General features: G+C 39.7%; 1 protein-coding gene across 17 annotated transcripts in view; it reads right to left on the bottom strand.

Annotated features, from left to right (window-relative positions):
• Positions 1-19,190, bottom strand: part of LOC106504595 (uncharacterized) — a 666,799-nt gene that overhangs the window by 353,270 nt on the left and 294,339 nt on the right. For 8 of the 17 annotated variants that reach the window (XR_014812189.1, XR_014812200.1, XR_014812196.1 and 5 more), the window contains one exon: positions 14,722-14,855. Coding sequence is in view for 3 of the 17 variants with exons in the window: in XM_084971626.1 (XP_084827752.1) it covers positions 14,722-14,855 (134 nt within the window). In the remaining 14 variants the exon portion in view is untranslated. Of the gene's footprint in view, positions 1-111; positions 282-10,544; positions 14,856-19,190 lie in introns of those variants that run through there. The other 9 variants (XR_014812191.1, XR_014812193.1, XR_014812190.1 and 6 more) reach the window with 4 other exon arrangements.

The following is a 19,190-nucleotide window of genomic DNA, read 5'->3' as shown; positions in this document are numbered from 1 at the left end:
TTTCCAGGCTAGGGGTCTGATTGGAGCTGTAGCTGCCAGCCTACGCCAGAGCCACAGCAACACATGGCAACGCCGGATCGTTAACCCACTGAGCAAGGGCAGGGATCGAACCTGCAACTTCATGGTTCCTAGTCGGATTCGTTAACCACTGCTCCACGACGGGAACTCCAAGACTGTTTCTTCAACAAACCAATGACTTGAAAAGGCAAACTGAATGCGGCAGGGATGAGAGGTGGGACGGTGGTAAGGAGCAATGTCTTCTGTTATAGAATAAAAGAAACCTAAGACACAAAACAACCAAACGCACTAAGTCAAGCTTGTTTGGATCCCAATTTTTTAAAAAGCATCTTTGAGACAATTGAGAAAATTGGAAAATGAAGTCTTTATTCTTAACTATGAAGGAATTATTGTGAATTCTGTTAGGTGTGATAATGCATGGTGGTTATGTTGCCCTTATCAGTTGGAAGGGCATACTGAAGTATTTACCAGTGAAATGACAGTGTCCTGGGTTTGCTTTAAGAAAAAGTTTTGCCCCCAAAAATAGGGGGAGGTGAGTGGATAGATGACACCTAAGCTTAGTAACATCATGATAGCTACTGAATCTGAGTAACGAACACAAGGGTATTTGTTATATCATTCTTTTAAATTTTGTTTGAAATTTTTCATAAAAGAAATGTTAAATCTCATATAGTATTGCAGAAAATAAAACATAACCTATGTCACACTTATAAAATATGCTCCTAGATCTGCATACACATACACACAGTTGAGATGTGTGAGATGTTTGAGTATATGTGTATGCATATGTGTGAGCACATGTATGTATATGTGTACATGAATGCATATATGTTTGTGTGTATATGTGTATGTATTAAGCATGACACTATTTTTTTTTTTTGTCTTTTTGTCTTTTTAGGGCCATACCTATGGCATTTGGAGGTTCCCAGGCTAGGGGTCGAATCAGAGCTGCAGCTGCCAGCCTCCTCCACAGCCACTGCAACTCGGGATCTGAGCCCCATCTGCAACCTACAACACAGCTCATGGCAACACTGGATCCTTAACCCACTGAGTGAAGACAGGGATCGAACCTGCATCCTCACGGACTAGTCGGGTTCGGTAACCACTGAGCCACGATGCAGCTCTGACATTATTATTATCACTATTTCATTTCATACTCACTTTTCACTTGAAACTTCTCCTCAGAGAGTAATAAATGTATTTACCTTCAACCAAAGAGAACATAAATTTAGTCCATTTTATCATCCAACAATCTTTTGTTCTCAAGAATGAGCTGCAACCCTAGGAGAAAGAGTAAATTTCCAGCGTATTCTGAGGAGAAATTGAATATCTGGATCATGAGGGTTCTGGTTAATGGAGAGTCATGTATACCAAGTCGGGGGGCTCTCTGCAGGAGTAACTTAAAAGAATTCCAATGAGAAGGGCTTCCAAGTGGACCTCAAATACTGATTTTCATTCTGAAGGTTTTGGGTGGGGCCAGAGTTGTTGCTTTCCCTATAAACTCTCAAGGGATTCAGATACTGCCAATCTAAGACATGGGGTGGCAAGGCCCTATTGAAACATAGTAAATTGGTACAGGATAAAATATTCTCAATTGGGATCTATTGGGAAATAAATTTTTCATCAACTCAAAGGTTATATCTCTCTGTCAAGCCCCTGCTTGATCCTGGATAGATGACTCAAAAGGGTTTTTTTTTTCCCCTTAAATTAGGTGCCCACGGTCTTCCCGTTTACATCTCGCTGTCTCATGATAGGACAAGCCACCTTCACACTGATTTCAGTTTTGTAATTTCAATTGGACAACGCCCAGAGATGACTACCTTTTCAAGTAATTCGCAGTTTATGTATACCAATTCAGTAAATATAAATAAACAAGCCCCAAGATACACATGTTCTATTAAATTTAAAATTATTACATGACAAGTTTAACTCTAAGACTTCAACTCATACATGTTAATAGTTCTTTCATGATCCCTTTGAAGGACGTAAACTGTCTTAGGATCATGCAATAATAAGTCAACAAGGACGGTTAGCAAGACCTTCAAATGAATTTTTCCTTCAATTAGTGAAAGAACAAATGAGGACTGTGCCACCCTTTATACTAGGCACAGATTCTACAATATCACCATCAGATGCCTTTTGGCTTCTGTGTGTGTGTGTGTGTGTGTGTGTGTGTGTGTGTGTGTGTGTGTGTGTGTGTGTGTATTATACATGTATGGTATATTTTTTATATGTATGTTCACATATGCATGTATATATTTCATAAAAATAATTCCTACCCTTTTCCCCAAATCCACTTTCTTACACTTTTCTCTTTTGTTTTCTGAATACATGTGAATGGGATGAGTTACCTTAAATAATCCCAGCTATTTTCTGTGCATGACACAGGAGAGCCGAATGTGTTACTGCAGTTAGTGGACGTTAGTAGCCACTCTGCCTTCACCTCCGAGCTGCCCCCGAAAGTCACCCTGCAGGGACTGTGGAGCCATCTGTTTCACGTTTCGCTCTGCTCTTGGCGCAGTGTTCTATTTCAGCTCTCTGTGCTCCGGCTCCGACTGGTGACATTCGAGGTAGCTGCGACCCATCGTGATGAGGATCGCAGAAGATGAAGGGCTCGTTAAGCACATCTCATTTTAGACAAACTGCAAGAGGCGTTTTGTTTATATGGTTCATTTCGCCAACAAATTAGATTTCAAATTGATTGCTTTCCAAAATGGCTTTGTTCATCAATTCTGAGACCAAGCAATTACAATCAGAATCCTAGTAATTAATGGTGTCCTATATTAAAAATGTTTTTTTATAAACAGCAAAGCATTCATGAATTTCAACAGAACGTAAAATCTATGCTTGACGTTTAAACCCGCTCAAGCACTATACAGTGTAGAAATGAAATACTTGTCTTTACACAGGTTTATATGGAACAAAAAGATACAAGAGCCCAGAAAAAGGGTGAAGTAACCGAAGGCCCAGCAGATGACAAATAAAAGTTTAGCATCTTGGACGAATGGAAACCAATGGTATTGGGCTGTGATTGACTATTACTTGATCCTTTTTACTCAAAAAGTAATTTTTGTGTATGGTCTTTTTAAAACTCATGCACAAGTCGTGTAAGTTAGTGGAATTACTGCACATTCTTCAATTTCACCTTTAAAATAAGATTATTTTTATGTTGTTTTCTGAAATAAAATTATAAATGGAAGAAGGGTTGAAATGGAGTAGGACCCTATGGGGCCTTCCCAGGACAGGACACCCCCCCCCAACACACACACACACACACACACACACACACACGCATACATATCCTGGCCCTGCCTTTTGTCTGTAGAAAAGCTTTAGTCAAAGAATAATCAGAGAAATGAGAAAATGAATAAGCAAAGGAAATCAGTCAAACAAGGCCAAATAATAATAGTTTAGTCATTAAACAAAGTCAAGGAACTTTAGTTTTTCCCTCGAGGGCCATAGACAACTGATTCACTTTCCGAAACTCCTGAAACTAACACAACATTATAAATCAACTATACTCCAATAAAATTTTTTTAAAAAGATGACTGTCAGAGCTGACTATGCTACTTTGCACATAACCCCCTCCACTCACCTATGAACCCCTGAAACTCCCCTTTAAAACTCTTGCTCCCTGATTGGCACTGGGAAGTTGGTTCTTTGGGACATGAGTCCATTTTTGCTCCAGGACTGCCAGATTTCTCAATAAAGCTACATTTTCTTTTACCCTACAAATGCCTCTCAGTATTGGATTCCTGAGTGATGAGGCAGCCAAACCTGAGTTCACTAACAGGGTGCTAGGAAGCCTCCATGGATTTTTCTCAAACTTTAATTAGCCAAAGTTCATGGTAATTAGCTACAGCTTTTTACTGCCAGGAATGGTGCTATACTTCTGAATCCTGGTAGAATCATTATTGATTTCCAGTTCTACTTACACCACTCATATTATGGTGAACTTTGGGCAATTTTCACAATCTTTCTTTTGTAAAATCAAACAGGTAAATTCGGGTAACTACATAAATCAAATGCACAGTTTAATCCATTATGATTATCACGCAGGAAACTACCCAGGGTAAGAAAGAGCCTTTTGTTCCCTATTTGAAAAGTCCCTTTCATGGGCTGCATCCCTATCATATCCTTGCCCTCTTCTTATTTTTCCCTAGCTAACTATTGCTCTGACTTTTACAGTCATCACTTTCTACACCAAAAAAAAGCTGAGTTGCCCAAATGGGCATCCCTAGATTGGGCACAGCCATTTATCCAGGAATCATAAAATTTATTGCAGACCTCCAAATTCTAACCTAGAAATCTGTAAAACTCGGATTTTCTGGCTCTCAGGTGTGTTTATGTATATGTGGATTTAGCTCAGCACAAAGAAGATTGCTCACCCATGCTCTTTTTTTTAATCCCATTTCCTTACCTAGAAAAGCAAGATGGCTTACAGATAAGACAATGAGGACAAAGGATCAGAACCTAGAGGACAAAGAAAATCTCACAAAAGCCAGGTATGGCAGAGCAACACAATGAATGCAACCTTGACTGACACACTTTGAAGGCAAAATCAAGAAGATCCTCATCCCTCTAGGTAGTCACGAAAATATCAAGGCAGACACGAAAGACCTTCCCTCTTGAGCCATTCTGTAGACCCTCCAGGCTTTCCTCCACAGGCTTGTCCTTCAGAGAGGATGTTTTAGCAGCCTCCTCTCTGTTTTATGAGGGGAGTTCCTGAAGCGGATTCTTTCATTACTGAGCAGAAAGGTGAGTATGAGACTACAAACAGGAAGTACGCTGGGGCTCTGAGTTGAGGTGGGATGATGGCGTTCACCAGGAAGAGACAGTCAAACCGCTATTCCAAGAGAAGGGGTGGCCGGTTAGTCTTATGGAACAGTGGAGAGATAAGATGGTTAGCATCAGAAAAGAGATCTGTAGTAGATTACAGACTGGCCCAAAGAGAGACCGATGATATTTAGTCATATGAAGTGTCATGTACGCTTTCTTCCATCTCTCCATGGTACCTTCAGAAAACATCCACTGCTTGCTTATATGTTGTGGAGGATCAAGTGTTTCTGAGATGGATTAAAGAGAATTGCTGTAAGATTGGCCTAAACACAGAAGCTACCCATAGGAAATCCCTATAATCATTAACTGTGCATGCACCTTTTCACTTTCTTTGCTCACACTCTCCACTACTTAAAAATATTCCCTCTGCCTCTGTATATGTAAGTAAGTGCTAAATCATTCATAAATTGTCACCACATAACCAGCACTGTCCAAACTTTGTATATATATATATGTCATGTAATTCTCACAGTGTATTACGGTACTTTTACTCTCCCCATTTTACAGATGAGGCTTAGTGAGACTACATGGTATCCCAAGATGCTCAGCTAGTAAGCAATGGAATGGGGACAGCCTGGCTTCAAAGTTCATGCTCTTAACCATCACCCTCTCCCAGCTCCTTCATACCACTCCTCTGGTACATGTCAATCCACTGTCCTGAACACATTTTATCTTCTCAACTTAATGGCAAGCTCCCTGAGAATAAGTAGAGTTTGTCTTTTTCTTTATCCTCTACAAATATTTTTGAGTGGACTATTTTGACGAGGTGAGGTGCTTGATTGAATTAGAACCTTCCAAATATTTAAAATTAGAATAACTCTTTTAACAAACAAAGTCTGGCTCTGTATGTTAATCTGTGGGACACATAAAACAGAGCATTTCTGATCGAAGTTAAACAGTTCGTCCCAGGTCAAAGAACCAGTGTAAGTCCCAAGAGATTTTGATCTAACACTCTCTCATCTACACCCAAATTCTTATCTAATGTGTAGTCTTATATTATAAACCCTTCTCAAGCCAGTAGCCTTAAAACAACAGAGCACAATATTGCCTTACCCCACTGAGTAGAATGTCATATAAAAAGATGAATTTTCACGATTTTCATATTACTAATTCAAAAGTATATATTGAGTGTTCTTATGAACTGCTAGGAATGAAACACATCTGGTAGCAAGAGATAATTCCTTATGCGTGTAAGTTTTAGGGAAGTCAAATTTGAAACTGTGTAAAGAAGACGGTGGCTAACGATGGGAAATGTCTGAAAATGTTAAGTGGTAAAATGTGAATGCGCTATGCGAGGCTGTAAATTCTTTATCACTCGAGGCTCGAATCAGAGGCATCCAGATAATAATCCTCTGGAAATGATGGAGAGTGTGAATTACATTCTTGGTCAGAGGACCGGACTACAAATTCTTTCCATTCCAACACCAAAAGTTTGTAATTTTATTAGTTTAACACAGTCTGGTGTACATAACGGACATTTACCAATGCTACTGAATCATGACATTACACACACACACACACACACACACACACACACCCAATAGCACCATATTTGCAGAATAATTCTAAGAACATTATGCATGTCTTAGCAATGTCATTCATATAAATTCCTGTCTTCCTAAATGAAGATAGTAATCCTTCCTATAATTTAAATTCAAATTGACAGTATTTGAATTTCTTGTGAGAAACAATAATTTTCTGACAAATGATTCTTTATTTGCATAAACTCACACACTTCCTTCATCAAGAGCAAGATTTATATTTTCTTTCTAAATTAATGCTTCCATTTGTATTCTAAAGACAACTATGTTACATGAGAAAAGTAAGTGCCTACAACTTTGAATTGGTTTAATGTCCATTACAGTTCCTTCTATTGGGCTTTTAAGATTTTAGAAAGGGAATGCAAATTAAATTGTGTGAGGAAGAGATAAATGCCTCTTTCATTCGTAATAAATTGATCTAAAAAGCTTACCGATCATCCCAAATGCTACATCTGGATTTGTTGTTATCACGTGGAAATTCATTATAGAAAATATACTATGCAGATTGAGATGGCTAATGCAGCGTGTAAACTATAATTTCTGCTATGATTTAAAATTATACTTTCTCATCTAGTGAAGATTGCTTTGACAGGCATTCATCAGCTGCCTCCTGTTTTTGCATTTGACCCCAAGTATTGGGATAAATATTTGTAAAAAACTATCAATCATGTAAAGGGCATGTTAATGAGGTTATATTATTTGCCTAATTCCTGAAAATTAAACACTGTTTTGGTCTACAGGACACCATCTTAGCCAGCTACCAAGTGAAACATTATTCAGAAACTTGGGTTTTGATGCATATCTAACCCATAGTCTTCTAAGGCAGTTTCATCCAATGAAAACGAATGAGAGCCACAAAATCAGGGCACATAGGAAATTTTAAATTTTGTAGTGATATTTAAAACAGTTTTCAACGTTAAACAGTTGAAAATAAATTAAGAATACATTTATTTAACTGGATACATGCAAAATATTTTAAACGTATAATCATCATAAAAATATTAATGATATCTTTACCTGTTTTTGTAATATGTCTTTGAAATCTGGTGTGCCTTAACACTAAGTACATGTCACCTTGGACTAGCCACATTTCAGTGCTCAATAGCTACATGTGTCTCGTGGCTATTTCAAATCCTGGCTTCATCATGACTATAAGCAAAGGAACTAGTGTCTACCGTACTAGACCTACTAGACCGCACAACTCTAAAAGTGAAGTTTTCCACATTCCATCTTAATCACCAGTCCCCACTTTTCAGTCCTTTTTCCTGCTGCAGATAACAATAATAAGTCACCTGTGTTTCAGCATCATTTAACCCTAGTGAGAAAACAATTCTAGCAGGAAATGAAAATCTCCAACCATCAATAATGAATGAATATAGATGCAGTTTGGACTTCTACTATCTAAATTCTCACATATTAGGGGGACTGAGCAAGAACGTTTTCTCAGCCCCCCCAACCCCACGCGCCCACGCTCATGGATGCCAAAGGCCAATCTTTTAGACTAGCTCCTGTTGATCTTATCTTTGGTACAAAGGATATTTTGTTTGTTTGTTTTCTTTCTTTCTTTCCTTTTTTTTTTTTTTTAAGGCTGCACCCTCGGCATATGGAGATTCCCAGGCTAGGGGTCCAATCGGAGCTGCAGCCTCTGGCCTACGCCAGAGCTCAGCCCACCTGTTTCAGATGCCTTAATAAATTTCTCTTGCTTTACTAAATTGGCCTTGGATGTTCCTCCCTTGGCAAACCTAACACCAGCCCTTTAAATCCCATGGAAGTCACTTCAGCCGGAGACAGAGAGGCTTGCAGCATGGGAGGAAATGCAACAGCTACAGCCAGTGCCTCTGTCTGCAGGGGTGATGAGGGGTGACAATCTGAAATCAGAGCACAGGTCCTGAACATGTGAAGGACAGAGTTCTCTCTCCTCACTCTGGCTTCCACAAACTGTATGCAAACTGCTCCTGGAACACAAGCACAGCTGCCTGCCACGTGGCTGGGGGTGGGGGTGGGGGCTGGGCAGTTACTACTGTACTAAGAGCTGATATTAACTGAAATTAATTATACTTTGCTATTCAAACCTTCCCTCTGAAGTTGCAAGATTTCAATAGACTCCAGAATTCCAAAATATTACAACTAACAGATTCTGTGTGTGTGATTGTTGTCTTCCTACTCTGCAGTCTTCCCAGAATCCCCTGCCTCGATTCTTCACCCTTCCTTCCCATATTCATGTCTTTGTTTTTGTTTTTGTTTTCTTAGAGCCACACCCACAGCATATGGAAGTTCCCAGGCCAGGGGTCAAATTGGAGCCACAGCAACCGGCCACAGCCACAGCCACAGCAGTGTGGGATCCAAGCTGTGTCTGTGACCTACACCACAGCTCATGGCAAGGCCGGATCCCTAACCCACCAAGCAAGGCCAGGGATTGAACCCCCGTCCTCATGGATACCAGTCGGGTTCGTTAACCACTGAGCCATGATGGGAATGCCCTCATGTCCTTTTCTATGTGACTTTCCACTGAAGAGCTGCAGTATATTTCCCCACCATGGTTTTGGCTTTAATCATTTAACTTTGATAAACTCTAATAAATCAGAAGTTATATTGTGCCAGTTCTGAGCCTAGGCCTTAACCACAGTTGTAAGTTTCTAACCCCGGATTCTTGAGCCTCTGCTATTACCCAAAGAAGAACATTCCCAAGCTGGTCCTAAAACAGAGATGAGAAAGATGTGAAATGACTTCGGCTCCATAGCTGAGTCCAGCCTGATCAGCTAACCTCCTGATCTGTGAGTGAATTCAGCCAAGACCAGCAGAGCCTCCTAACCAGGCCTAGCCTACATCACTCCATCTCCCCCTAAGCCATAGACTTGTGAGCTAAATAAAAGCTTATTATTTATACCACTAAAGTTGTGTGGCTAGTTACATTATTACCATAGCATAAAAAAATAAACATACAAACAGCCTCTAAGGAAAGTTAGAAAGCAATGTGAGCTGCATCTCTGACCTTCTGAGCCACCATGGGAACTCCTGTGATCATGTAACTATACTTCCAAGCACCATGCTTTGCAAGTTTACGTTTGCTTTTCCATCTCTCTCTCTGGTTATTGCTTCTTAAGATTCCCGCACTAGATAATGAGCCACCGCAGGTGGAGTAATAACATGGTATAGTTGTTAATGGTACAGGTTTTAGATTCAGACAGGCCTTGGCCATATGCCTTCTCTAGTGTAGGAAACAGGGTGTGTGCTTTAACCTCTCTGAGCCTCTTATCTGAAAAGCACATAATATAATCACTTTTAACTTACAAGGCTTTTGTGAGTACTAAATGAGTTAGGATGGGTGAAGTGTCCAGAACATGACTAGCATTTAATCAACGTCAGCTATGATTAATACCTTTTACTGATTTTTTTTTGTCCTTTTAGGGCTGCACCCACGGCATATGGAGGTTCCCAGGCTAGGGGTTGAATCAGAGCTATAGCTGCTGGCCTACACCACAGCAATACCAGAATCTGAGCCGAATTTGCAACCTACACCACAGTACAGGGCAATGCCAGATCCTTAACCCATCAAGCGAGTCCAGGGATTAAATCTGCGTCCTCATGGATGATAGTCAGATTCATTTCTGCTGAGCCACGTCAGGAACTCCGCCTTTTTCTGATCTTTACAACCATAGAATGTCAGCATGCTGACTGTAGAATGATTAAAAAATGTTCAATATATTTCCCCACAAAATGGGAAAAGTTGGAAAGGGAGAAGAAAACACCATGTCATTAGGATTCAGATAAAAACATTTTTTAAGAAAGACAAATTTGTGAGAACATAATCACAAGGAATTCTAAGGTGAAATGAATCAGAATGGATTTTTAAATTTTTATTTTAGTAGTTCCTATCGGGGCTCAGTGGTTAACAAATTCGACCAGGAACCATGAGGTTGCGGGTTCAATCCCTGGCCTCACTCAGTGGGTTAAGGATCCAGCGTTGCCGTGAGCTGTGGTGTAGGTCACAGACCCAGCTCAGATCTGGGCGTTGCTGTGGCTCTGGCGTAGGCTGGCAGCTAAAGCTCCAATTGGACCCCTAGCTTGGGAACCTCCATATGCCGCAGGTACAGCGCTAGAAAAAGACAGAAAAGTTTTTTTTTTATTTTAAATGTAATTTTAAGCTTTTATTTCTTCTTTGAAAAATAATGTGTTTCTCCTTTTTGTCATATTTCTTTTTTCTTTTTTTCCCTAAGGTCTAATAAAGATAAAGAAACAAGGAACAGCAAAAATCAGTTGACATAGATTTACAGTTTTACTTAGAATATTATCTTAAATTTTTAAAGGAGTAATATTAAATATAGGCGGGATAACTATGGCAATAAAACATTCATTTTTTTTTTCCTCTTTCTACTTAATGATTTATGCCCAGGCTTTAGTAGAAACATAGTAACATTAAGAGATGCTCCAACAGGAAAAGCAGAGATTCTGTCCACTTTAAAAAATACACACAACGTAAAAGTTGAGAGTTAAGTTTTACTGGGGCAAAATGAGGACCTAGGTCAGGAGGAAGCATTTCAGATAGCTCTAGAGACGTCTCCAAAGAAGTAAGGGGGACTGTCAGTATACATGTGATTTTGGTGAACGGAGGAGGCACATTCAACCAAGCACCCATTTTGCAGAAAGCTGCTGCTAGTCTCATGAAGTCTGCTGCTAGTCAGGACGAGCAGGTACCACCATGAAGGAATTTAGCGCTTTCCTAGATACAAGGAGATGCAAGAACCGGGCTCATAAATCTTCTCCTGCAAATATCTGAAGACCTGTTCTGCCAGTTTTCCAGAGCACAGAGCGCCTCACTCCTGATCTCCACCCGGAGCTCCTCTCAGGGGGTGCTGAGGGTCAGCAGTCGCAGTGGCTCATGGTTCAATCCTTGCAGAGGCAGATGGCAAATGCCCATCTCCAGTTCATAGCTCTAAAGCCCAAAAAACGTATGCTCTATCTCAGCCTTGCCATTAAGTTACTTTGTGAAACAGAGAAAGCTACTCAAGCTCTTGAGCCTCAGTTTCTTTATCTCTAAATTATGCACGATAATACTTCACAGAGCTACTGTGAAAACTAAGTGAGGAAAAGAATTTCAAGTGTCCCTATAGGAGACTGACTGATTAGCCCCAATCCCTACCGCACCCCCATCTACACCTTTGCCACGCACTCATCCTGGGTAGAGTATATGCCTGTGATGGACTTTGAGCTTAGATATAACGCGCTTTGGTTAAATGATATGTGGATAAATACAATACATATGCCAGTTCTGAGCCTAGCCTTGCATATCTCTTTGTTTTCTTGTGTTACTGCCTTTGTCATGAGAAGAACATGCTTCAACAATGCCAGACACAGGAGGATGAAAGACATAGGAAGCAGAATTGTTTCCACTACTTTACAGATTTGCAGCTTAAAGCAGCACTGCCCAATAGAGCCCAGCCTCGATCAGCAGAACCACCGTAACTAAGCAGCAGATCCATGCGAATAAATGACTGTTTTAAGGCATTTGATATTCGGATAATTTTTTACACAGCCCTACTGTTACAAGAGCTAATCAAGGCAGTGCCCAACATTGTGGCTGACACATGATAATAGTTTGATAAATATTAGTTCTCTAATAACGTAACAATTTGTCATTTGGCATTTCAATTTATTCATATTAAGCACTGAAGAGAAAACTTCTTTTTATTTACATGATTTGTTTTGAAGGTCAATTACTAACACAAACTTATGAAATAAAATACTAAATAAAAAATTAAAGATGACAAGCCTGACATCCTTGGTCTTATCTATTCAGTGTCAGTATCCTTCTAATAACCCTTAATGCTTGTGCTGCTCAGTAACCCCTGAGGCTAAAAAATATATATATTTTAAAAACGGTATGAAGTTAGTATGGGATAAAAATTAATTCATACCAATACCCACTAAGCTGGTGACCACAATACCTATTAAATTGATGGTATATAGTTTCAGGGATCTGCATGCAAGCTCCATATGTTTTACATACACCTTTTAAAATCTATTAGTCAGTGAAATATATTCTACCTATTTCCCACCCAAGTAGAATTTGAACCACAAATGGCAGGAGGTAGGTTCATATTTCACTAACATAATCCTTCATATGACTCAGTGCCTAAGACCCAAAGGCTTGAAGTTCTTTTTATGTTTGCATCTCAGCTTTCTCCATTCTACCAAGACACAATGAAAAAGCATGCCAACCCAGTGGATGATCCATTTCTCATGAACCCTCACTGGAAGTACTCTTCAATTAGATGTCTCAGACAAATATCCCACTTCAAATCCAGACAAAAAGGCATTACTTTTGCCTTTGACGATTTCCTTTAGCAACACAAGTACACACACGTTGTCAAAGAAGATCTTGTGGGGTAGGGGTGGGGAGAAGCCCTAGAAACTGTTCAGCAGTGTTCTATTTATGTATGTGTTTGATTTTCTACCAGAAAACCTAAACCCAAGGATAGAACTATGATTTTTCAATGTCCCATCACAGCTTTTGCAGTAAGAATTCTTTACTAATTCTATCCAATGCTTCCTCTGAAAATTAAGTTTCACTCATCTACATTACTATGCATACATTTATCAAGCTGTTAAGGCTCAACTTCTGGATTGATATGTAATATTTAAAGACTGCTCACTTTCTTCCCAAAATTTAGAAGGATAGCTGAAATAAAGATTTGTGAGCCATCCATTCAAAACTTTCTCTTATTCCTTTTCACTTACACACCATGATATAACAATAAGTGCATTTATTCATTTGAAAAATATTCTGCAAACATCTATCATGTGCCATGCATCATGTTAAATGCTGAGGAGTTGACCGTTTCACAGAGGAGTTAGGTATTAACCAAAAAATTAGAGAAAAACATAAAATTGAGCCTATGTCAAGTACTATGAAATTAAGGTACATGGTATTGCAAGAGTGTGTAAGAAGAGGCCTGACCTAACTTGGGAGTATGGGGAAGGCTTCCATGTGGACATGATGTTGAAGCTAATAAACGAAAAATAAGTAGAAGCTACTTAAGTAAAGAAGCTGGGCAATGGGGCCTTTCCAGGTACAGCGAGCAGCATATGAAAGTAGGGAGCTTATTCAAGCAACTGAATGAAGAAGACCCGTGTATATGGAGCAGAGAGCATTACAAGGAACAGTGGCATGAAATTCGGCTGGAGGTGAGGGAGAGAACTGTCCAGTAGCTGGGCTGGACATCTTCACGTTCAGTGTGTCCCTCCCAGCCTACTCTATTACCCTTCTCTACCCACACCCTATACCCTGGAAGATGGAGCTTGGAAAACTCCATCAATGGGGTCCTTTACCTTCCAGCTTCCAGGTGCATCCAGCCAATGGGAGACACCATCAGGAAACTGGACGATGAGATGAGAGTGAAAAAAAAGTATTCCTTTACCAAAGACATACCCACCCCCCCAGAAGCCAAAAGGAATGTTGCTCTTCAGATTCATGTATTAAAATGATCATTTTGACTATAAAATATAAATTGGATTGGAAGGGGCAAGAATGGATAAAGTTGATGTTGTGGTTCAAACAAGACCTGACTTTAGCCTGGATAGGAAAACAATGGAAATACAGAGAACTTGGTGGATTCAAGATGGGAAGAAAAAAGACCTCCATGATGGATTCTAACATTTCGTTTATGCAACTTGATGACTTGACTGAGGAGGCACTTGAAGAAAAAAAAAAAAAGAAATCAGGCTTACAGATGACAACCAGGCATTTGTCTTTGGACGTGCTGAATTTGAGGTGACTTTGAGACATCTAAGTGGAGATGTGAGAAAGCCAGTTGGATACACACATCTGAGACTAAGGAAAGGTCAGGACGTGGGGAGTGATATTTGGGTATTTTTGACATGTGGTGATGATTAAAACTGTAGTTGTATGTGAGGTTCCCCACAGGGTGAGAATAAGGTACAGGCCCAGCTTAAGAAACTCTACCATATACCGGCCAGTTAAAGGAAAACAAACTCAGAAGGATTTAAAAAAAAAAAAAAGGGGGGGGGCAGGAGAGAGCCAGTGGGTATGTATCAAACTGAGGAAATACGCATCACAGAAGAAAAGGAAACAGAGTATATAAAACTATGAGAATCATATGTACCTCTTGTTCACTGAAAAATATGTGAAAAAAATACTCTTTTTACTGTGTCATTATAGTCTGTTGCTTTTTTAGGAAATAAACATTATGCCTTCTCTTTCTAAGCCAGAGAACAATTTGGCTTCACTGAAATTCCCTTTGGTTTTGACTCTTTCTGGTGTCTGTGCTTTTCTGAAATAAAAGATAGTTTTAATAGTTCTTACCTGCAATAAAGTTCCATGCTATATCCCGCTGCTTCTGGTTATTACTGCTTACACGAATCAGAACTGATGCACTGGATCCGGCGCTAGGAATTTGCATTCCAGTTAACCAAGGTTTTATTCTAAGAAACTTCTGCCTGCACATAAAGAAAAACACGCACAGAGGTTAACTTTTCCAAGGACACATAACTTAGAAAATATCAGAGTTGGATTCAAATGAATATTATCTGATTTTTAAATTCTCTGTTGAATGACACACAAAGGCATCATCATAGCCGCTCAATGTACCTTTCTCTAACCTCAATATTGTAAGCAAGATGGCATAAAAACAAAAATTCATTAATTAGGAGAGAGAAGACACAAACTATAAAGCTCAAAAACTGAAAACTCTGAAATCATGAATTCAATCACCCCAGCAACTGTAGCCTCATCCATCGAAAAAAAAAATATGTCTTTGTCTCAGTCAGCTAGGACTGCTACGTGATAAAAATACCATGGACTGGGTAGCTTAAGCTATAGGCATTTATTTCTCACAGTTTGAGAAGCAGGGGAGTCCAAGATGGCAGATCCAGAATCTGGTGAGATCTTGCTTTCTGACTTGTAGACGGCTGTTTTTCCTTGTATCCTCACGTGGTGAAGAGCAGAAAGCTACAGTGAGCTCATCCATCTCTTCTTACAAGGACACAATTCTGTTTATGAGGGAGGCTCTGCTCTCATCATCTAAACCTCTTAGGGCCCCACCTCCTACTCCCATCACACTGAGGCTTAGAATTTGAACATATGCATTCGGAGGCACACATGCATTCAGTCCATGGTAGACTTTAACACCCTTGGAGATAGTTCTCAAATTGTTTTCAAACTTATGGAAACTACTTCTCATTGTCAACAGCTCAGTCTACTTCACAGTGTTATAATATGATCATATGGTCAACTTGCCTGCAGCTCAAGGTACCAAAGAAATCTCATTCTTCCCTTACTTCCCTTGTGTTGCGGATAAGCTGTTCACTTGTCAAAATCAAGCAAGAAACAAACCTGTGGTCTTGTTACCCAGGATATTTGAATAAGCTTGTTTTAGTGTCTGTGTTTCACTTGCCTCTTTACACTTCATGTGAGGTGTGTTTTGGGGTTTTGTTTGGGGGATTTATTTTGTTAATAGCCGCTAGTTTTGCTTTAAGGAAGACTGGGTGCTGTATTCCTCTGCCAGCATGGAAAGTCTGGGCCACTTCAACATTAGGCCAGTGGATGTGGTGTCACAACATAATTGAACCAAGCAATGTCATCACAAGTGTCATGTGAGAGCTATGTTCTCCACAGCTTTGGAAGACGTAATTGTTAAATCCACCCCACCGGCTGAAAGATAATATTGTGCTTAAGAAGGAAAGCATGGTGTTTGTTTCACTATGAAAAAACATTATCAGACTGGGTGGTAAACTGCAGTCTATTCTCTGTTTTTATTTTATTTATTTATTTATTTATTTATTTTCTATTCTCTGTTTTTAGACTGTCATTACCTAAATTAAACTGAAATGGAAAATTTTTATCTAGCAAAATACAAGTTAACCATGGAGTGACTCTCCAGCTGGAAATTAAATAGAGCCAAAAACAAAGTGAACTTTAATACAAGTTAGAAGCCAAATTAATACATGTGATTAGTGGACTCTGAGCTGCGGGGGTATTAGCGCCAAAGATGGGTATCCTTGAACTTTATGACAATCTATTGGCTCTCATTATTTTACTACTTCAATGCTATTGCCAAGTCAAACTAATGCAGATTGTTGTTTCCAGTTTTTCCTTGGAAAATGGTCAAATACTAGGATTTCCCCATGCCTCCTAGGATTTAGTGTTCATCTGCTCTCAATCAGTCGGAAGACCAAGAAACGGAATGCCACACAGACCCTAAGACAAACCCACCTGGGAGGCTGAGGCCTTGGCCACTTGTCACGGATTGCTTTACCTTCACCTATGGACCTATGATCTTGATGAACATGAGGACAGCATGGTAGAGAAGACCTACAAAATTAAGAGTCCTAGGACTGAATTCCCATATAAATCACAATCATGGAAAGATTTGGTACAGCCAATTATTATGCCTTGTAGAACCTCATGAAAATTTTGGGGTGCTTTCTTTTTTATATAATTTCTGTTTGAGAATGGAAGTTCAAATTTCAGTGCGCCAAATATGAAAGGAGAAATTTTAATTAGATATCCACCTGGTCAAACATCCTATAAAAAAGGGAGAGAGGCAGTTCTTGTCAGATGAAACAAACAGGGACCAGTCCTATCCAAGATCCTCAAGCTCATCTTCCCAAATTTGGGATTGTGGAAGGAAGGCGTTTGCAGTTACGCTTAGACCATTTATCTTAATTCCCTAGGGCTACCCTAAGAAAGTGCCATAAACGAGGTGCCTTAAACGTAAATGTATTGTCTGACAGATCTGGAGGAAATAAGTTCAAAATCAAGGTGCCAGGAAGGTTGGTTCCTTCTGAGGGCTCCAAGTCTCAGGGTTTTGTAACCCTCTCCTGGTTTCTGCTGGGGGTTGGCAATCCTTGGCTTGCAGCTACATCACTTCGATCTGCGCTTCTGTCTTTACATGGTTTTCTTCCTAGGTTTCTCTCTCTCCTCTTCCTATAAGGACAACAGTCATGTTGGAATAGGACCTGCCCTACTCTAGTATGACCTCATCTTAATTAGTTACAACTGCTACTTTATTCCAAATAAAGTCACATTCTGAGGTTCTGGGGGTTAAGACGTCAACAAGTCTTTTGGGGTGCATACAACTCAACCCACAATATCATTTAAACAATTCTGAAACAGACTCTCACCAGAAAATGACTGAGAAACTAGTACAGATAAAAATCTCACCTTTACTTTCTATTTGCTTCAACAGAGACAAATGGAATTTGTTAAAAAAAACAAACAAACAAACTTTTATCCACCATCTGACTCAAAGAATTGAAACCTACTCATTTCATTTTATACAGAAGTACTAACTAATTAATGGCTTAACAAGGAGGGAGTCTCCCCTTATCTTTGGTGAAAATATTCGCTGAAATAAATAATTCATCCCATGGAATTGTGTCACTCATCTTTTGTGATGGATCAGGGTGCTACACAACAGAAGTGTATCAATAAATGTGTATGAAATATTCTAACCCCATACGGTTTCCCTTTATTACATACTATGTAATTGCCAACAGTGGTTTCTGCAGCTACATGTGGAATTCTTGAGAACTCAGAGAAAGCCAATTTAAAGTAATATATAGTCCTTGACCTTATATTTAATCAGGCAGATTATTGTGTCTGCTTGAGTCTAGCTGAGAGATTAACAAACACAAGTTCTAAGGCAAGCCACAGAAATATTAGAAAGTGTATCTCTCTCATAAAACAAGCTTGTCTCAATAAAACAAGCCCAGGAGTGGATTACCATGTCTGTACCTAATATTGAATTACCAGGATACCCTGACTAACTATTTCACCTTACAGTATCTGGTGCCTGAAGAATCTTGGCAAGTAACGGAGGGCTAACACCTTCTGGAGAGTTATTCCCCATTGGCACAGGGATTTCTATTTTGCCGAACTCAGTACCAAATGCCCAGGCCTCCCTAATTGCAGGCTTGGTTCTCTGTAAGTCAAAATCGATGACTCCCCTGACAGTCTTCAAGACCCTGAGTCCCCTCCTCAAAAACCAAAGGTCAAAGTGAAGCCCATTAGTAGCTCTGGTTGCATTCAGGCACCCAGAACAGCAGGGTTTTCCTGATTAGAAATGTGGGGCAGCCTGACTTATATGCTCAAAAATGTAGCCCAATGTGCTGGAAAGAGAAGAGGTACAGAAAACAGGGCCCCCTGCTGATATCTCCAGCCTGATCTCTCATCACTTCATGCTTCTCACTTTGTGCTCCAGTGAGATCGAATTTCATACAGGTCGCCAAAGATGACGTGTTCACCCATTCTGTTTCTCCTTTGCATTCCTTCTCACCTTCGGGTCTTTGCATGCACTCTCTGTTGCTTTTAATGCCTTTATGAATCTTGCTGTACTTGGAAAATATCAATATGTCTTTCAGAACTTAGGTAACTGTAGTTTCCCTGAAAAGTGGTCATTTCTCCGCAAATCTGTGCACTTGCTGCTTCTCTACGCTCCCAGTGGCTTCCTGTGCATGGCTCACTCACCACTCTGCATGTTGCAATTGCTTGTAAATTTTATTGTATCCCCCACTGGATTTGAGATCCTTGAAAACAGGAACCATACCTTATTGAACTTTTTAGCCTCAGCAACTCAAGATAGTGACTGTCATACAATAAACGGTCAATAAGCATTTATTGAATGAATCACAAAATGGATATGAATTTGGAAACCAGAAACCCAATGATGCAGTCCTAGCTCTGCCACTAACGAACTGACTTTTTGAGAAATTTTGATCATTGTTGTCACATTCATGACTTTGGCACCCTCAGGCATAATGGAAAAATCTTTT

The sequence above is a fragment of the Sus scrofa genome, chromosome 8 (assembly GCF_054392235.1).
Source record: "Sus scrofa isolate SSC_HxYL_T2T_F1_AM1 chromosome 8, Sscrofa_HxYL_maternal_Yorkshire_Landrace_v2.0, whole genome shotgun sequence".
Classification (NCBI taxonomy): Eukaryota; Metazoa; Chordata; class Mammalia; order Artiodactyla; family Suidae; genus Sus; species Sus scrofa.
This window is presented reverse-complemented; position numbering and strand designations above follow the sequence as displayed.